Source organism: Pelodiscus sinensis, chromosome 26, assembly GCF_052426305.1.
Source record: "Pelodiscus sinensis isolate ZL-2025 chromosome 26, ASM5242630v1, whole genome shotgun sequence".
NCBI classification, from domain to species: domain Eukaryota; kingdom Metazoa; phylum Chordata; order Testudines; family Trionychidae; genus Pelodiscus; species Pelodiscus sinensis.
In genome coordinates this window covers 14,585,628-14,600,907 of record NC_143077.1, presented here as the reverse complement: position 1 = coordinate 14,600,907, position 15,280 = coordinate 14,585,628, and the positions used below count along the sequence as shown (strand labels likewise).

General features: G+C 56.2%; 1 protein-coding gene across 3 annotated transcripts in view; it reads left to right on the top strand.

Annotated features, from left to right (window-relative positions):
• The window catches only part of LOC102454183 (uncharacterized), a 76,194-nt gene that overhangs the window by 18,153 nt on the left and 42,761 nt on the right, over nt 1-15,280 (top strand). For all 3 annotated transcript variants that reach the window (XM_089773507.1, XM_089773508.1, XM_006111966.5), the window contains exon 4: nt 11,522-11,626. In XM_089773507.1, coding sequence (XP_089629633.1) covers nt 11,522-11,626 — 105 coding nt within the window. The remainder of the gene's footprint in view (nt 1-11,521; nt 11,627-15,280) is intronic.

Sequence of the window (15,280 nt, the reverse complement as noted above, 5' to 3'; positions counted from 1 at the left end):
TTCGGGGCTCCTTACAGTCCCCAGACTGGTGACCTCTCCAAACCGGCCACAAACCAGTCCCACAGAGCGCTCCAGCAGCCTGCCTGAAGCCTCCTGAGCAAAACCCCTCTGACACCCCAGCAATATCCGTGCCCCAGATGGCCCCGGGCCTCATACACAGGTGGGGGGTCCTAGCACCCAGTCCCACCTACCCCGAACAAGTTCTGTCCGATTCCAAGAAACCAGCCACAGATCCCTGGTCAATTTACCCTTTGGACCTTACCCACAAATCACGCTGGGCCAATCCTTTAGCATCTAACAACTAAAGGTTTATTATTACAAGAAAGAAAAGCACGAGAGTAAGGTTGCTAAAGAATCCTACATTACATGCATCGAAACTCCAAGTCCTCAATGCAGGCTCTAGCAGAGATGTTACAGCTGCTGGTTTAAAAGTTCTTGTTGCACATCCTAGCATCAGGATGGGTTCACAGGTCTTCCGGGCTCTTCGATCCCTGCAATGCTGCCTATGGGATGAAGTGCTGAGCTGAGAACCAAGATGGCGTCGGCCACATGGCCTCTTTATACCTCCTTCCTGGCCTCTTCTTGGCTGCAGGAGATCACCTGGTCCTCCCTCACTCTCTGCTGGCCGCTCTCAGGTGTCCGCCCTCATGCTTTAGGTGTGTCCTTGGCCCATTGAGTGCCATTGTCCCACAGGGCCTCGCTAATTAGCATGTCCACAGGCCCGGGCTCTGCCCACTGCTCAACCACATGCAGAGAAATATTCAGTATCCACACAGACTACAGATTCCTAACTACACACACAGACATTATACAACCACATAAATAGCTTACATAGGATTATCAGATAATAAGCTTCTATTCAGCACCCCACATGGCCCCCTTTATACCATTTTCTGGGGCCAACACCCCCACCTATGGGTGCAGCAGTGATCTGGCTGCTCCCCTCAAGATCCAGTAATGTGACACCCTCGGCCCAGGCTAAAACCCAGGGGGCCTGCTGGATTCTGAGCCACAGGTCTCACTCCCGGACAGCAACTTGTGAAGCTCCCCAAGCAGTCAGTGGTCACGGGCTGGGTTGTGTGACGGGGAAGCCAGTGTAGGACCCAGGCCCAGGGCTGTGGAAGGAGCTTGTCCCATAGCTGATGGTGCCCCACTGTTTCCATGGGCTGGAGACTTGGGGAAAGTCCAGGACTGTCTTGTTCAGTGCTCTAGCCCAGCAGATCCCAACCTTTTTTTATACCAGGGACTGGCAAACCCATTCACAAACTTTTGGTGGACTGGTAGTATTTTATTTGCACGTTCATTGTGCAAACTATGAATATGCAAATTTGCACAAATGTTACCAGTGCACCAAAAGCCCCGGCCCCCAGTGCTTGCCCTAACCCCTAGAGCTCCCCCACCCCTTCACTGCTCCCCCGTGCCAGTCACTGACCCCAGAGTCCCCTGCACCTAACCCCCCCAGTGCCAGCTTCCCACACTCAGAGCGCCTCAGTGCCAGCTCACGGCCCCTGGGAGCCCCCCAGCACCAGAACCCCCAGTGCCAACCACATGTTTCCAGAACCCCACTGCACCCAACCCTCCCCCCAGAACCCTCTCCAGGGCTCACAGTGCCAGCCCTGCACCCACTGCTAGTCCCACTCCCAGAGCCTTCCAGTACAAGCTCCCCGTCCTGGATACCCCATTGCTCCCCAGTGTCATGTCCTGGCCCCAGAGCCCTCCAGTGCCAGCCTTCCACCTCTTAGAGCCCCCCAGTATTAGCTTTGCCCCCAGAACCTGCAGTGCCAACCTCCTGCCTTTTAGAGCCCCCAGTGCCTGCCCCGCCCCCCGCACCTAGCCCTGTGCTGCCTCTCAGCTGAGCCCTGCTGCCTGGATCGTGGCTGCTCTAAGGCTGCCATGCCGGGCTTTGCGTGGCTCTCCCGCCGTGCAGCAAAGTGCTTGTCCACGTCCGGGAAGAGACCCTGCCCGGAGCTGGTTGGGAGAAGCGTGTCCTGCCCCACCTCTCCGCCAACAGCCACATGGGAGCGGTGTTCCCTGGCCCCCAGAGGTCTGCAGCCCAGCGGGTGGGAACCGCTGCTCTAGAGATCCCTGCAGCAGTAGCCTCTCTAGTGGCTATTGATTACTATGCGAACTAGCCACACTCAATGGCCAACTAGTCACATGAGGCTAGTGTGTTGGACACCACGAGTCTAGAGCCATTGTCCAGAGTGGCTGTTAGCATGAAACAGAGGTGGATTTCGTTAGGGAACAGCAAGTTGTGCTGCAGTGTGGCATGGCATGGCTTTCATCAGTGTGCTACTGTATCTGTTAGGAAGGCTAATTCCTGCTCCACACACACTTCCCCTTCTCACTCCCCCTCCCCCTTGCCCCTCAAACACATCGAAATCTGAACAGACGGGTTCATGTCTTATCTGCAAAAACATCCGCTCACCGTAGGATTATCTGTCTGCAAGAAATATTATCCACGTCTGTTGTCTCAGTTCTGGGTATTAACCTAATGCAGTGGGAGAGAAAGCGTCTGACCCCCACCCCTCCGCATGTAAGGAGCAACTGAAACGGCTGCACAGGCAGACCAGAGGCGGCGTCTCCAGGTGCATGTGTCTGTGCAGGGGTGCTGGCAGGAGCGTGGTAGGGCTGGGTGGGGCCGGTGAGCTGGTGTATGGGGGAGTGGCTAGGCAGCTACCGCTGGTCCAACCCAGGTAGGCAACAGTCGAAAATCTTTGCTGTCAGTGCTTTTTGGCAGAACATGTGAAATGAGTTTGCTGAGCCTCAGCTCACTTCCTAACAGTGGTGGGGTTGAGATTGCAAAACCCACAACCGCTGCTGGCTTCCTGAATCCCTTGTTGGCAGCGGAGGGGTGGAAGGTTTGATTGGCCGAACACTGTAGAGCAGCATTTAAGTGCTGTGGCAGGGCAGGCTGGCTTGCTGGCTGGCCTCGGGGGACAGACAACAGGGTGGTGCTGGGGACGCTTGCACAGTCCCTGCTCCTGTTTTGTGGGGGAAGAGGGCCTCTGTCTGAGAGGCTGTCCAATCCAGCGCCTCTCCCCAGCCCCACAATACACCCACTTGTTAATTTTAGCTGAAGGAATATTCCCCGAGGGAAAGTCCCCCACAGAAGTGAGTCACGGCCCATAGGAAAAAGCTTGTTTTCCATTAAACTCTGTGGGTTTTAGAATAATTTCTACTGCATCCTCATCCCTGTTAGGAATTTCCCTGTAAGGTTTATGTAAGAGTCTCAGATCTTGTACAATCAGGTGGGGACATTTATGCTCTGCTGTCGCTACCCACTGTCTACCCTGAGCTGGCCGTGAGAATCCAGACTGTAGTTAGGCAGCTTCCAAGCTCAGGCTTTGTCTGTACTGCTAGCCAGAGCTGTGGAAGCCGAGGACAAATCCTCAGATTTGTTCCCCTTCCCTAGCACTTTCTAGCCAAAGATCTCAGTGCCTCACAGCTGTTAAAAACCAGAACATAATACTGGCCAGATTGGGTCAGACCAAAGGCCCAGCTAATTCAGTATCCTGTCTTCAGACAGTGGCCAATGCCAGGTTCCCCAGAGGGAATGAACAGAGCAGGGAGTCCTCAACAGATCCATCTTCTGTCACCCATTCCCAGCTTCTGGCAAACAGACTAGGGACACCATTCCTGCCCATCCTGGCTATTACCATTGATGGATCTATCCTCTAGGAACTTACCTAGTTCTTTTTGGAACCCAATTACATTCTTGGTCTTTACAACATCATCCTCTGGCAGGGAGTTCCACAGGTTGACTGTGCATTGTGTGAAGAAATACTTCCTTTTGTTTGTTTTAAACCTGCTCCCTATTAATTTTGTTTGGTACCCCTTAGTTCTTTTGTTATGGGAAGGAGTAAATAACACTTCCTTATTTACTTTCACTGCAGCAGCCCTGATTTTATAGACCTCTGTCATATCACTACTTAGTAGTCTCCCTTTTCAAGCTGAAAAGTCCCAGTCTTCTTAATCTCTCCTCATACAGAAAATATTCTGTTCTATGCCCCTAATCATATTTGTGGTCCTTTTTCAAACCTTTTCCAATTCCAGTATATCTTTTTTGAGATGAAGCGACCACATCTGCATTCAGTATTCAAGATGTGGGTGTACCATGGATTTTTATAGTGGCAATATATGTTCTGTCTTATTCTCTCTCTGTTTCCTAATGATTCTCAACATTCTGTTTGCTTTTTTTGACTTCTGCTGCATGTTGAGTGGATCATAGAATACTAGAACTGGAAGGAACCTTGAGAGATCATCAAGTCCAGTCTCCCGCCCTCACGGCAGGACCAAACACCATTCTAGACCATCCCTGACAGATGTTTACCAAACCTGCTCTAAAAAAACTCTCCAATGAGGGAGATTCCACAACATCCCTAGGCAATTTATTCCATTTTCAGAGAACTATCCATGGTGACGCCAAGATCTCCCTCTTGAGTGGTAACAACTAATTTAGACCCCCATCATTTTACATTTATAGTTGGGATTGTGTTTTCTAAAGTGCAGTACTTTGCATTTATCCGCTTTGAATTTCATCTGCCATTTTGTTGCCCAGTCACCCAGTTGTGAGAGATCCCTCTGTAGTCTGCTTTGGACTTCATTATCTTCCTAGTTTTGTATCACCTGCAAATTTTGTCACCTCACTGTTTACCCCTTTTTCTCGATCATTTATGAATACGTTGAATAGGATTGGTCCCAGTGCAAACCCTGGGGATGCACTTAGTTACCTCTCTCCATTCGGAAAACTGACCATTTATTTCTACCCTTTGTTTCCTGTCTTTTAACCAATTATTGATCCATGAGAGGGACTTCCCTCTTGCCTCCTGGAACCTTACTTTGCTTCAGAGCCTTTGGTGAGGGGACCTTGTTGAAGGCTTTCTGGAAATCTAAGTCCCCTGGGCTACATGCCTGTTGAGCCTCTCAAGGGAAGGGGAAAGGCAGTGAGCATGTGCACCAGTCCCTGGCCAGATGCACTGTTTACCCACTAACTGTGCTGTAGGATGTTGAGCGCTGTGCGCTGTAACGGGCTCCGCCCTTGTGAGAGACTCTCGGTGGCTGAGGAGAGTCTTGTAATCTCTCTACCCAGCTGTCTGCAGGAGAATCATAGAGCTGGAAGAGACCACAGGAGTCATCAAGTCCAGCCCCCTACCCAAGGCAGAACCAATCCCAACTAAATCAACCCGGCCAGGGCTTTGTCAAGCCGAGACTTAAAAACCATTAAGGATGGAGACTCCACCCCTTCCCTAGGTAACCCATCCCAGTGCTTCCCCACCCTCCTAGGGAAATAGTTTTTCCTAATATCCAACCTAGACCTCTCCCCACTGTAACTTGAGACCATTGCTTCTTGTTCTGCCATCCGTCACTCTGTGAACATCCTCTCTCCAACCTCTTTGGAACCTCCCTTCAGGAAGTTGAAGGCTGCTAGCAAATCCCTCTTCACTCTTCTCTTCTGCAGACTAAACAAACCCAAATCCCTCAGTCTCTCCTCATAGGTCATGCGCTCCAGCCCCCTCATCATTTTGGTCACCCTCTGCTGGACCCTCTCCAAGGTGTCCACATCCTTTCTATAGTGGGGGACCCAGAACTGGACGCAATACTCCAGATGTGGCCTCACCAGAGCCGAATAAAGGGGAATAATGACATCTTTGGATCTGCTGGCAATGCTCCTCCTAATGCAACTTAATATGACATTAGCCTTTTTGGCTACAAGGGCACACTGTTGACTCATATCCAGCTTCTCATCCACTTGAATCCCCAGGTCCTTTTCTGCAGAACTGCTACTTAGCCAGTCGGTGCCCAGCCTGTAACAATGCTTGGGAGTCCTCTGTCTCAAGTGCAGGACTCTACACTTGTCCTTGTTGAACCTCATCAGATTTCTTTTGGCCCAATCCTCTAATCTGTCCAAGTCACTCTGGACCCCTATCCCTGCCCTCCAGCGTATCTACCTCTCCCCCTATCTTAGTGTCATCCATGAACTTGCTGAGGGTGCAATCCATCCCCTCGTCCAGGTCATTAATAAAGATGTTGAACAAAACCAGTCCAGGAACAGATCCTTGGGCCACTCTGCTAGAAACCAACCCCCAACCTGACATCGAGCCGTTGATCAGTACCTGCTGGGCCCGACAGTCTAGCCAGCTTTCTATCCATCTTGCAGTCCATGAATCCAATCCATAGTCCCTTAATTTTCTGGCAAGAATATTGTGGGAGACGGTATCAAAAGCTTTGCTAAAGTCAAGGTATATCACATCCACTGACTTTCTCATGTCCACAGAGCCGGTTACCTCATCATAGAAGCTAATCAGATTGGTCAGGCACGACTTGCCCTTGGTGAATCCATGTTGACTATTCCTCATCACTTTCCCCTCTTCCAAGTGCCTCAAAATGGATTCCTTGAGGATCCCCTCCATGATTTTTCCGGGGACTGAGGTGAGGCTGACTGGTTTGTAGTTCCCTGGATTGTCCTTCTTCCCTTTTCTAAAGATGGGCGCTACATTTGCCTTTTTTCAATCAGATGGAATCTCTCCTGATCTCCACGCGTTTTCAAAGATAATGGCCAAAGGCTCCGTAATGACATTTGCCAACTCCCTCAGTGCCCTCGGATGCATTAAATCCCGGCCCATGGATTTGTGTATGTTTAGCTTTTCTAAATAGTTCCTAACTTGTTCTTTCTCCGTCAGCCCTTAGGTCTGCCTGGCCCAGCAGCTTCTTTTATATTGGCCTGCTGCACTCTGATTGGCTGCAGCAGAGGCTGCCACTCTACTCTGCTTGGAGGACCTCTCTTCTGCTCCTAGCGCTGGGCAGGGTGTGGAAAGGCCTCCAGTAGGGATGTGGGGGCCTAGTCCACCCCATCACAGGTGCCCATCCAGGAAACTCCAGCCTGGCTGTTGTCCCAGTCAGTAGAGAGCTGATGCTCCTGGGAGCAGATTGTGACCCTCTCCAGTAGACGGCAGAGATGCATCGCTCTCCTGCACTTGGGGGTTGACTTACAGTGATTGCAGCTTTGTGTGGTGTCCTTCCCACTTCTGTCCCTCTCTGGTAGCACTTTCCTGTGAGCCTGTTAGAGCAGGAGGAGGCTCCTCGCCCCTGCCAGTGGGGCAGTCACTAGAGTCAGTCAGGGTCATCTTGATGGTCGTCTTAGCTGCAGCTGTGTGACTCGGTTTCCCTGTCTCTTACCCCGGCTCCCCCCTCCCACGCACGCTGCTGGCACCGTACTTTGAGCAGAGAGCAGAATCCACTCCTGCTCTGCTCCCTGGTCGAGCACTGCCGAAGTACAAGGACGTGCCTGGCTCTGCCACTTGCCTGGAGGAGCAGAGCAGTGCAAGAGAACCTCTCTCCTGCCCAGCAGGTGGGGAAGCTGGACCCTGGCCCAGGGAGGAAGTAGGGCAGATGTTTTTTGGGGTGGGGGAGGGAAAGTGGAGTGGGCTGGCAGTCTAGCCCACAGCATCATCCAAAACCCAAGAGCCGAGGAGGGGGTGTTCGGGTGGCCATCTTGGGCTGGTGGGTGATGTAGAGCTCGTGGCGGATCCCAAGGGGCAGATGCCATGGAGGGGGGTTTCCTGAGGAGGGTATAATCGGATGCAAGGCTCAGAATGTCCTGTGTGGAGCAGAACTGCCCCTGCGGGGGGTGCAGAGAACACCAGCATCTCCCCGGCTTTGCACCACACAGAAACCTCTGCTGCTCGGTGGCTGGGGCCGGTCCTGAGCCTGCTGCAGCACCCTCGGTGCCAGCCAGCCAGCTGGCAAGCGGGAAAGCATCTCCTGGACAGCCTAGCGCTGCTTGGCTTTTAAAAGCCTCTTGCAGAGGCAGGGCCCTTGCTGGGCGTCGGCAGCTGGCACGGAGGACACAGCTGTGGCTCACCAGCAGTTCCATGGAGTTCTAGCATCATTGCCCACTGCATCATGGACTGGGCAAGTCGTGCAGCTGGCAGCGGTGGAACTAAACGCAGTAGAGAAGCGCAGGGCACCCTGGCGTCAGGAGGCCTGGGCTCTGCTTCTGCCACCCACTGGCCAAGCCACGTAGCTAAGTCACGCCACTGCTTCCCCTTCCGCATGCCCGAGTAAGATCAGTCAGCTGCGTGGGGCCCGCTCAGAGCCCCGCTGCAAAGAGCCAGGCATGTTTGGTACTGAAGGTGGATTCTTCCAGCTGAGGGGTGGCGCGGGAACGCAAGTGCCGGTGGGAAGGGGAGCTCCTGTTTAATAGACGACTTGAGAGATGGCTGAGCACTCATCGCAGCTTTAAGCACCAATGCTAGCGCCAGCCCGGCTGCATCAGCGGCACTGGAAAAAGCCAGCGCACAATGGCCACAATGTCTCTGTTGCTGCCTTGTTTGGCCAGAGCTGGACCTTTGGGCTTAGTTTTCTAAATGAGTGTCTGAGAAACATCTGTCCCCCTTGTGGGATGCTGCAGTCCTAACGGCTGCCCAGGGACGGCTGGCCCAGAGCTGCATCCTCCTTCACGGCCCTAACACGAACCCGCTGCTCTCTGACCTCAACGTGCTGGCGTTTCTCGAGGGAGGGGGGTGTTCAGATGCACTGTGATAACTTTGGAATGGAAAGTGACGGGCGCACGGAGCCCCTGCCCTCTGGTGAGCAGAGCTGTCAGTTTCCACCCTCTCGGTAACTGTCGCGGCGCTGGTTGCTGGCAGCCACGAATGCCTTCCACGGTGACGAGATCTGCGGCTGTGCAGGGGCAGAAGTTGCATTTCACAGCCATTTTGAGACTTGGCTTGGTTCTGAATCGGAGCAAAAACTTGAAAAGTTGGAAAGAAACCAACAACCGTGTTTGGACAAAATCAAAACATTTGGTTTCGACTTGAAATGCTTCAGTTTTGCATTACAGCAAAAGGTTCCTGAAGGACTTACAGACAGACGGGCAAGACACACGCAGGGCAGATGGGGAAATCAGCAGCACAAGGCGGTGACTTGCCAATGGTCACACAATGGCTCGGTGGCGGAGAACTTGGGGCGTCTGAATCCCAGTTTACCACCCCACCCTACAGACTTGCAGTTCTCAACGAGGGGCCCCCTGAGAAGCAGAAGCAGGTTTCAGGGGGCCCACCAAAGTAAACCAGAATGCAAGGCCAGTGTGAGACTCACTGGGGTACAGGGTGGAAGGCTGAAGCCAAAGCCCAAGCAACTGAGTTTTGCTGGGTCTCCCGTGGCATGGGGCCCTGGGCACTTGCTGTGCTTGCTCCCCCTAGTGCCAGCCCTGGGTTTTACATGCAGGAAAAGCATTGTTGTGGCATCTGTGGGCAGGGGAGTTTTTATCGCATGTTGGAGGGGCCTCAGAAAGTAAAAGGTAGAGAACCCTGTGGTGGACCAGACTGTTGGTCCTTTAAACCTGGCCTATGACACATGTCTGGGCAGTGCTGCCCCCGTGCCAGTGGCAGCAGACACCTAGCCACGTGAGAAGCACAAAAGCCTCGTCCTTTTCTGGATGCAGCAGCCAGATTCCCTGCTGCAGACCGGTGGGGCTTGTCCAGCCAGAAGCAGAAGCAGGGCTGTGCACCTCGCAGGGATAACAGGATCCGGCTGCCAGCGGGAGTTCAGGCTGCTGCCTCTTCGCCCTGCCCTGTAGCAGCTGCCAAAGGGGGCACGTCAGGGAGAGCAGCTATCTGCTGACGCTGCTGTTTGCAGAGCCTCTCCTGGGCAAGCTCCTGGAGCAAGTGCCTGCCTGCAGACCCCCTCCTGTTCCAAAACAGCCCCTGGTGGTGGCTGCTGCCCCAGCCCCACCCCACCTGCTGTATGTAGGGCGCTTCCCAGCAGGCACAGCTCGCTCAGCTGCACGCGTAGCATGGTCATCGCCTCCCAGGGGTGCAGATGCCAAAGGGGCTCCCAGCCCCCCAGGAACCATACGCAGACTTGGCAATCTCTAAATATTGCCTCCCTGGCTGCAGGCAAGCTCTTAACTGTGGAGTGTCCCAAGCACCGACCTCCCGAAGCAGAGCATTCTGGGAAGGGAGCCTGGCCCAGTGGTTGGAGATGGGGAAGCTGGCTTCTCTTCCTGACTAGGAAAGGGCTGTGCTCTTTCTGCTAGAGCAGGGAGGATGGAACATCAGGACTGAGTCACTGCTCGGGAGGACAGTGTGGCTTAGTGGTGAGAGGAGGAGACTGGGAGTTGGGAAGCTGTGATCTGGGATGATTCTGGTTCTGCCATTGACCTAGGATGTGACCTTGGGTGAGTCGCTGCCCCGCTCTGTGCCTCAGTTTCTCCATCTGTAAAATGGGACAGATGCCTGCCTGCTGGGAAGTAGGGTCCCATGCCTGGGGTGAAGGGTGAAATGGAAATCCTGGAGAGTGGGTGCTGGAGTGGGAGGCCTCTGTGATCTATCCAGCGGTGGTGCCATTCTTGGGGAGCTGTTGTCTGTAGGTTTCTGAATGCTGTGGCGGAGGGGTGGAAGCTCAGGGTGACGCTGCGAGCAGAGGAGGCTTGTGGCAGAAAGACCCGAATGGACGTTCCCTAGTGAGAGAGGGAAGCATTGAGCCTCATGGCTGTCCTGAGACGCAGCTGGCATTGCATTTTTTGCCCTGCAGGCTTGATAGACCGTTCCCTCTCCCGCACTGTACCGCCACCCTGCTACATCTCTGCTCTGTGCTCCCCCTATTTTCCTTCTTGCAATGCCGGGCTCATGGGCACCAGGGTCTGAGAGCCCTGCGAGGTGCAGCTTTCCCTCCCCAGCTCCCTCAGGGCCCCGCCACCCCCCTCCCATTCCAGATCTACCTCCTCCCCCACCACCATCTGCTTCTGAGGATGAGCAGAGGCGGCACCACATTTTGGGATGGGCCCTAGGCCTAGAATTGCTCAGCTTCTCCTCATCTGTGACCTGAACCAGAACTGCAGCAAGGGAGATTTAGGTTGGACACTGGAAAAACTTCCTACCTGTCAGGGTGATAAAACACTGGAATAAATTGCCTAGGGGGTTGTGGAATCTCCATCTCTGGAGATATTTAAGAGCAGGTTAGACAGACACCTACCAGGGATGATCTACAGTGCTTGGTCCTGCCGGGAGCACAGGGGACTGGACTCAATGACCTCTCGAGGTCCCTTCCAGTTCTAGTGTTCAGTGTGGTGTGAAAGGCAAACTTTACCTCTGTGGAGCTGTGCCCCATCTGCCTTTTGAGGAGAGGGGGGCTTGAGCGCTGGGTGGGTGCTGAAGATGGCTGCACGCAGACTGGAAAGAAGGCAAATGTGTCCAGCAGTGAGGGGAATGAACCCCTGGCATGGGTTCCCCAGGGTTGTGCCGGATCTGGCGTCTCCGTCACTGGCAGTTTTAGAATACAGCTGGGATGTCTACCCCAAAGATTGTCTCTAAGGATTATTTGGGGGCGGGGGGGAAGGGGGAGGTTTTTGCCTGTGTTAATCAGGGGTCCCGTGAGCCATGGAGTCTACCAGTCATGGTTCAAACTGAGCCCAGCATGCTCTGAAACCCAAAGCTTGTGACCCCAGGACAGGCTGTCACTCAGACAGCGATGGGTTTCGGCAACGTCACGGGCTAACCTCTCTCCCCTCCCCCAGGTCTGACTGGCCACGCAGAAGTGGTCAGGGTTGTGTACGACCCACAGAAGACCAGCTACGAGGCGCTCCTCAAAGCCTTCTGGGAGAACCACAACCCCACCCAAGGTAAGGCGGGGGGATTCGGCACCCTTAGGATCAGCGAGTGGTGCCAGAGGCAGCCTCTGTAACCAGCCTGGAAGTGTCTAGACTCAGGTTTTTGGCTGTAGCTCTCTGAGCACCCCGGCTGCCAGCTGAGAAGGAGTGTGGGCCATCTTCATCCCCCAGACCTGGATCCCTGCAGTGGTCTTGGGGTGTCCATCCTGCCCCTAGAGGGCGCTGTGAGCGCAGCCCCAGGAATACTAAAGGGCTGCGGGGCCCGTCCGCACTGATGGACGTCGCTTGCTGCCGCCGTGCCTCTTGTCCGCACGGGGTGGCTGGGGATGAGCGAGACTCTCCCCGCTCAAGGGGGCGTGTCGCCTGCGTGCCTGGGCAGGGAAGTCAGAGGGGTGTGTAGCCGAATCAGGGCAGCCCTACGCCAGGCCTGGCCAGTGACTTGTGGCCGGGAGAGCAGGTTCTGTCTGCAGAGCTCAGCGTCCAAACACACAGGGTGACGGCAAGGCTCTTCTCCCCCATTTTGCGGATTGGGGAAACTGAGGCGCAGAAGGCTGCAATGACTTGCCTAAGATCTCATACAGGAGTCTGGGTCAGTGCTGGAAATTGATCCCACGTCTCCCGAGTTCTACAAGCCCTGGCTGGTGTGGGCTACAAGCTCCCTGCCCGTGGGCTGTGGTGGGAGCGGAGGATCCTCTGGGACCCCCAGGCCGTTGCTTGGGCTGGGTGGTCTGTCAGTGCAGGCGGTGCCGGTGGTCCCCTGCGCCTTTGAGAACCAGAGCTACTCATCGGTGTTCAGGACAGAAGGGCTCCCCACAACCTGCTAGTCACTGTGTCTTGCAGGGCTGGGGAGGAGCACATGGAGGAGGGATGCTACATGGACCAGGTCCAGGTGCTGTTAATCCCTCTTCTCACCCTGCCTTCAGCCTCTTTCTGTTGTAAATCGCATGGTCTCCACTCCCCCTCCCAAAGGCGTCTCTGCTGCTAAATGGCTCCGACCCCAGGACAGCTCTGCAGTATGCCGGGGATGCTGCAGCTGACAAGGGGCCTTGGGAAGCTGGCGGGGGGAGGGGCTCAGCTGTGCAGAGGAGGGGGCATAGAATAAGGAGGGGGAGGGGAGGAAGGACTCTTTGAAACGCCTCTCACGTCGGCAGCAGGCAGGGGGCCGAGGGAGAGACTGGGCTGGGGCCCCGTTGCACCAAAGTATAATTTTAATGAGGAGATTAGCAGTCTCTGCATGTCGCTGGCTGGCTTCTAATTGCGTGTTTGTGTTTTAACCGGCAACGTGTGTCCGCGCGGCGGATGGGGGTGTTGGGGAGGGGGCATGGCCGGTGCCACCTTTGGGCCCTGCCGCATTGGAGGGACCCTCACCCTACCCCCAATACAGAATTCAGGGTTTACACGAGGTGACGTTGTGGCAGTTGCTTGGGAGGTGGAGTGTTCGTGTTCCCACGGGGGCTGGCCCAAAGCTGGGCCACCCGGACAGACCTCGCCCCGTGCAGCGTGCAGCCGACAGGGGAATGGCTGGGAGGCGAATGGAGGCCTAGTGGGAATGGATGGTGTCACTGTAGGCCAGTGGCAGAGCTGGGAATAGGCTCTGAGTCCCAGCCCGCCGCACTACCCACTGGAGCACGCTGTCTCCATGGAGGCCCTGATCTATGCCCCGGAGGAGGGAGGCCTTGTGCCTTTCATACCTTGCATCCCCCCCCCATGACACTTGGATGTCCTGGGCTTGTCTCTGTTGCCGTGGTAGCAGGCTAGCTCCTGGGCATGGGCCCCCCAAACTCCTAACACGCCTGTCGCAGAGGGAAGTCCCAGGCCCCTTCGTGCCTTTACTCCCCCGTCTGATTGGCCTCAGGAGCGGAGGCCATGGGTGCGAATCACTGTCCTGGCATCAAACCCGCTGCTGTGCCAAGTCCTCCCCGCTGGGCGCTTGAGCTTCCCAAACAGCTGGGGGGTCTGGGCCCTGCTGAAGGACAAGCACAGGCCTCTGAGCCCAAGCAGCTGCTTGGCCTCGGCACACCCTTTGCCTAGCTCTGTGGGAGCAAAGGGTGGTTCCCACGCTGGTTCGCATGGCTCCCCTCCCTGCTGGCTGCAGGCCCAGTGCCCTCTGCATGGAGGGCTGCCCTAGGAATAGTGTCTTGCAGCTCAAACCCCCCCCCTCAGTGACTGGGCCCGAAGCTGCTGGGATGGAGGGGAGAGGAGGCTGGAGGAGCACAGGGACCGGGCAGGATTTGCAAGCTCTTGGACAAGAGGTAGTTGAGGGGTCTGAGTGGTGACACGTCTAGCCGGACACAGCTCCTCTTGGCCCATGTCCCCACTTGCTACAGGACTGCTCGTCCACGGCACTCCGTGCACGTGCCTCAGCATCACAGATGGGGGAACTGAGGCACAGAGGCCAGGCAGCGATAGAGCCGGGAATTCTACCATCCCAGTGATTGAACTCGCAGCGCTTCTAACCTCTCTGGGGCAATTGGACCAGGAGGGGCTGCTCTACTGTCACCCCCCCAGTAGCTTGAGGGTCCCTAAAGCCAGTCCCGCCCCTCCTTCCCAGACCATCTGGCTAAGAGGACGCCCTTGGGCCTCCAGCTGCTCCTCTGCCCCAGTAACTCTCACCTCTGAGGGCGTCCCGTGGTTGCACTGAGCACCGTTCCCAGTGCGCGAGCAGCCAGAGTGCCGTAATTTATGCAGCTTAATAACTGGCTGGAGCCCCTGGGCTGGCTAGGAGCTCAGAGGGTGCATTAGGCCTGTACCCAGCTGTGATGAACAGCCCGGGCTGTGATGGGAATAGTAATCGGAGCGGCTGTGTCCTGGCAGGTGGAGAGGGCGCACGGACAGCCATGCCACTGATTGGACTTCCTGGGCTGTGCTCTCCCTTCTGCAGTTCCTGCCCACTTGGGTAGGGCTGGGCGCCTGACCCCCACTGAGTCTGGGAGAGCTCTGCCGGTACCTGCAGGCTGGGCGCCTGACCCCCACTGAGTCCGGGAGAGCTCTGCCGGTTCCTGCAGGCTGGGCGCCTGACCCCCACTGAGTCCGGGGGAGCTCTGCCGGTTCCTGCAGGCTGGGCGCCTGACCCCCACTGAGTCCGGGAGAGCTCTGCTGGTTCCTGTAGGCTGGGCGCCTGACCCCCACTGAGTCCGGGAGAGCTCTGCCGGTTCCTGCAGGCTGGGCACCTGACCCCCACTGAGTCCGGGAGAGCTCTGCCGGTTCCTGCAGGCTGGGCGCCTGACCCCCACTGAGTCCGGGAGAGCTCTGCCGGTTCCTGCAGGCTGGGCGCCTGACCCCCACTGAGTCCGGGGGAGCTCTGCCGGTTCCTGCAGGCTGGGCGCCTGACCCCCACTGAGTCCGGGAGAGCTCTGCCGGTTCCTGCAGGCTGGCCCCTGACCCCCACTGAGTCCGGGGGAGCTCTGCCGGTTCCTGCAGGCTGGGCGCCTGACCCCCACTGAGTCCGGGGGAGCTCTGCCGGTTCCTGCAGGCTGGCCCCTGACCCCCACTGAGTCCGGGGGAGCTCTGCCGGTTCCTGCAGGCTGGGCGCCTGACCCCCACTGAGTCCGGGGGAGCTTTGCCGGTTCCTGCCAGCTGGGCGCCTGACCCCCACTGAGTCCGGGAGAGCTCTGCCGGTTCCTGCAGGCTGGGCGCCTGACCCCCACTGAGTCCGGGAGAGCTCTG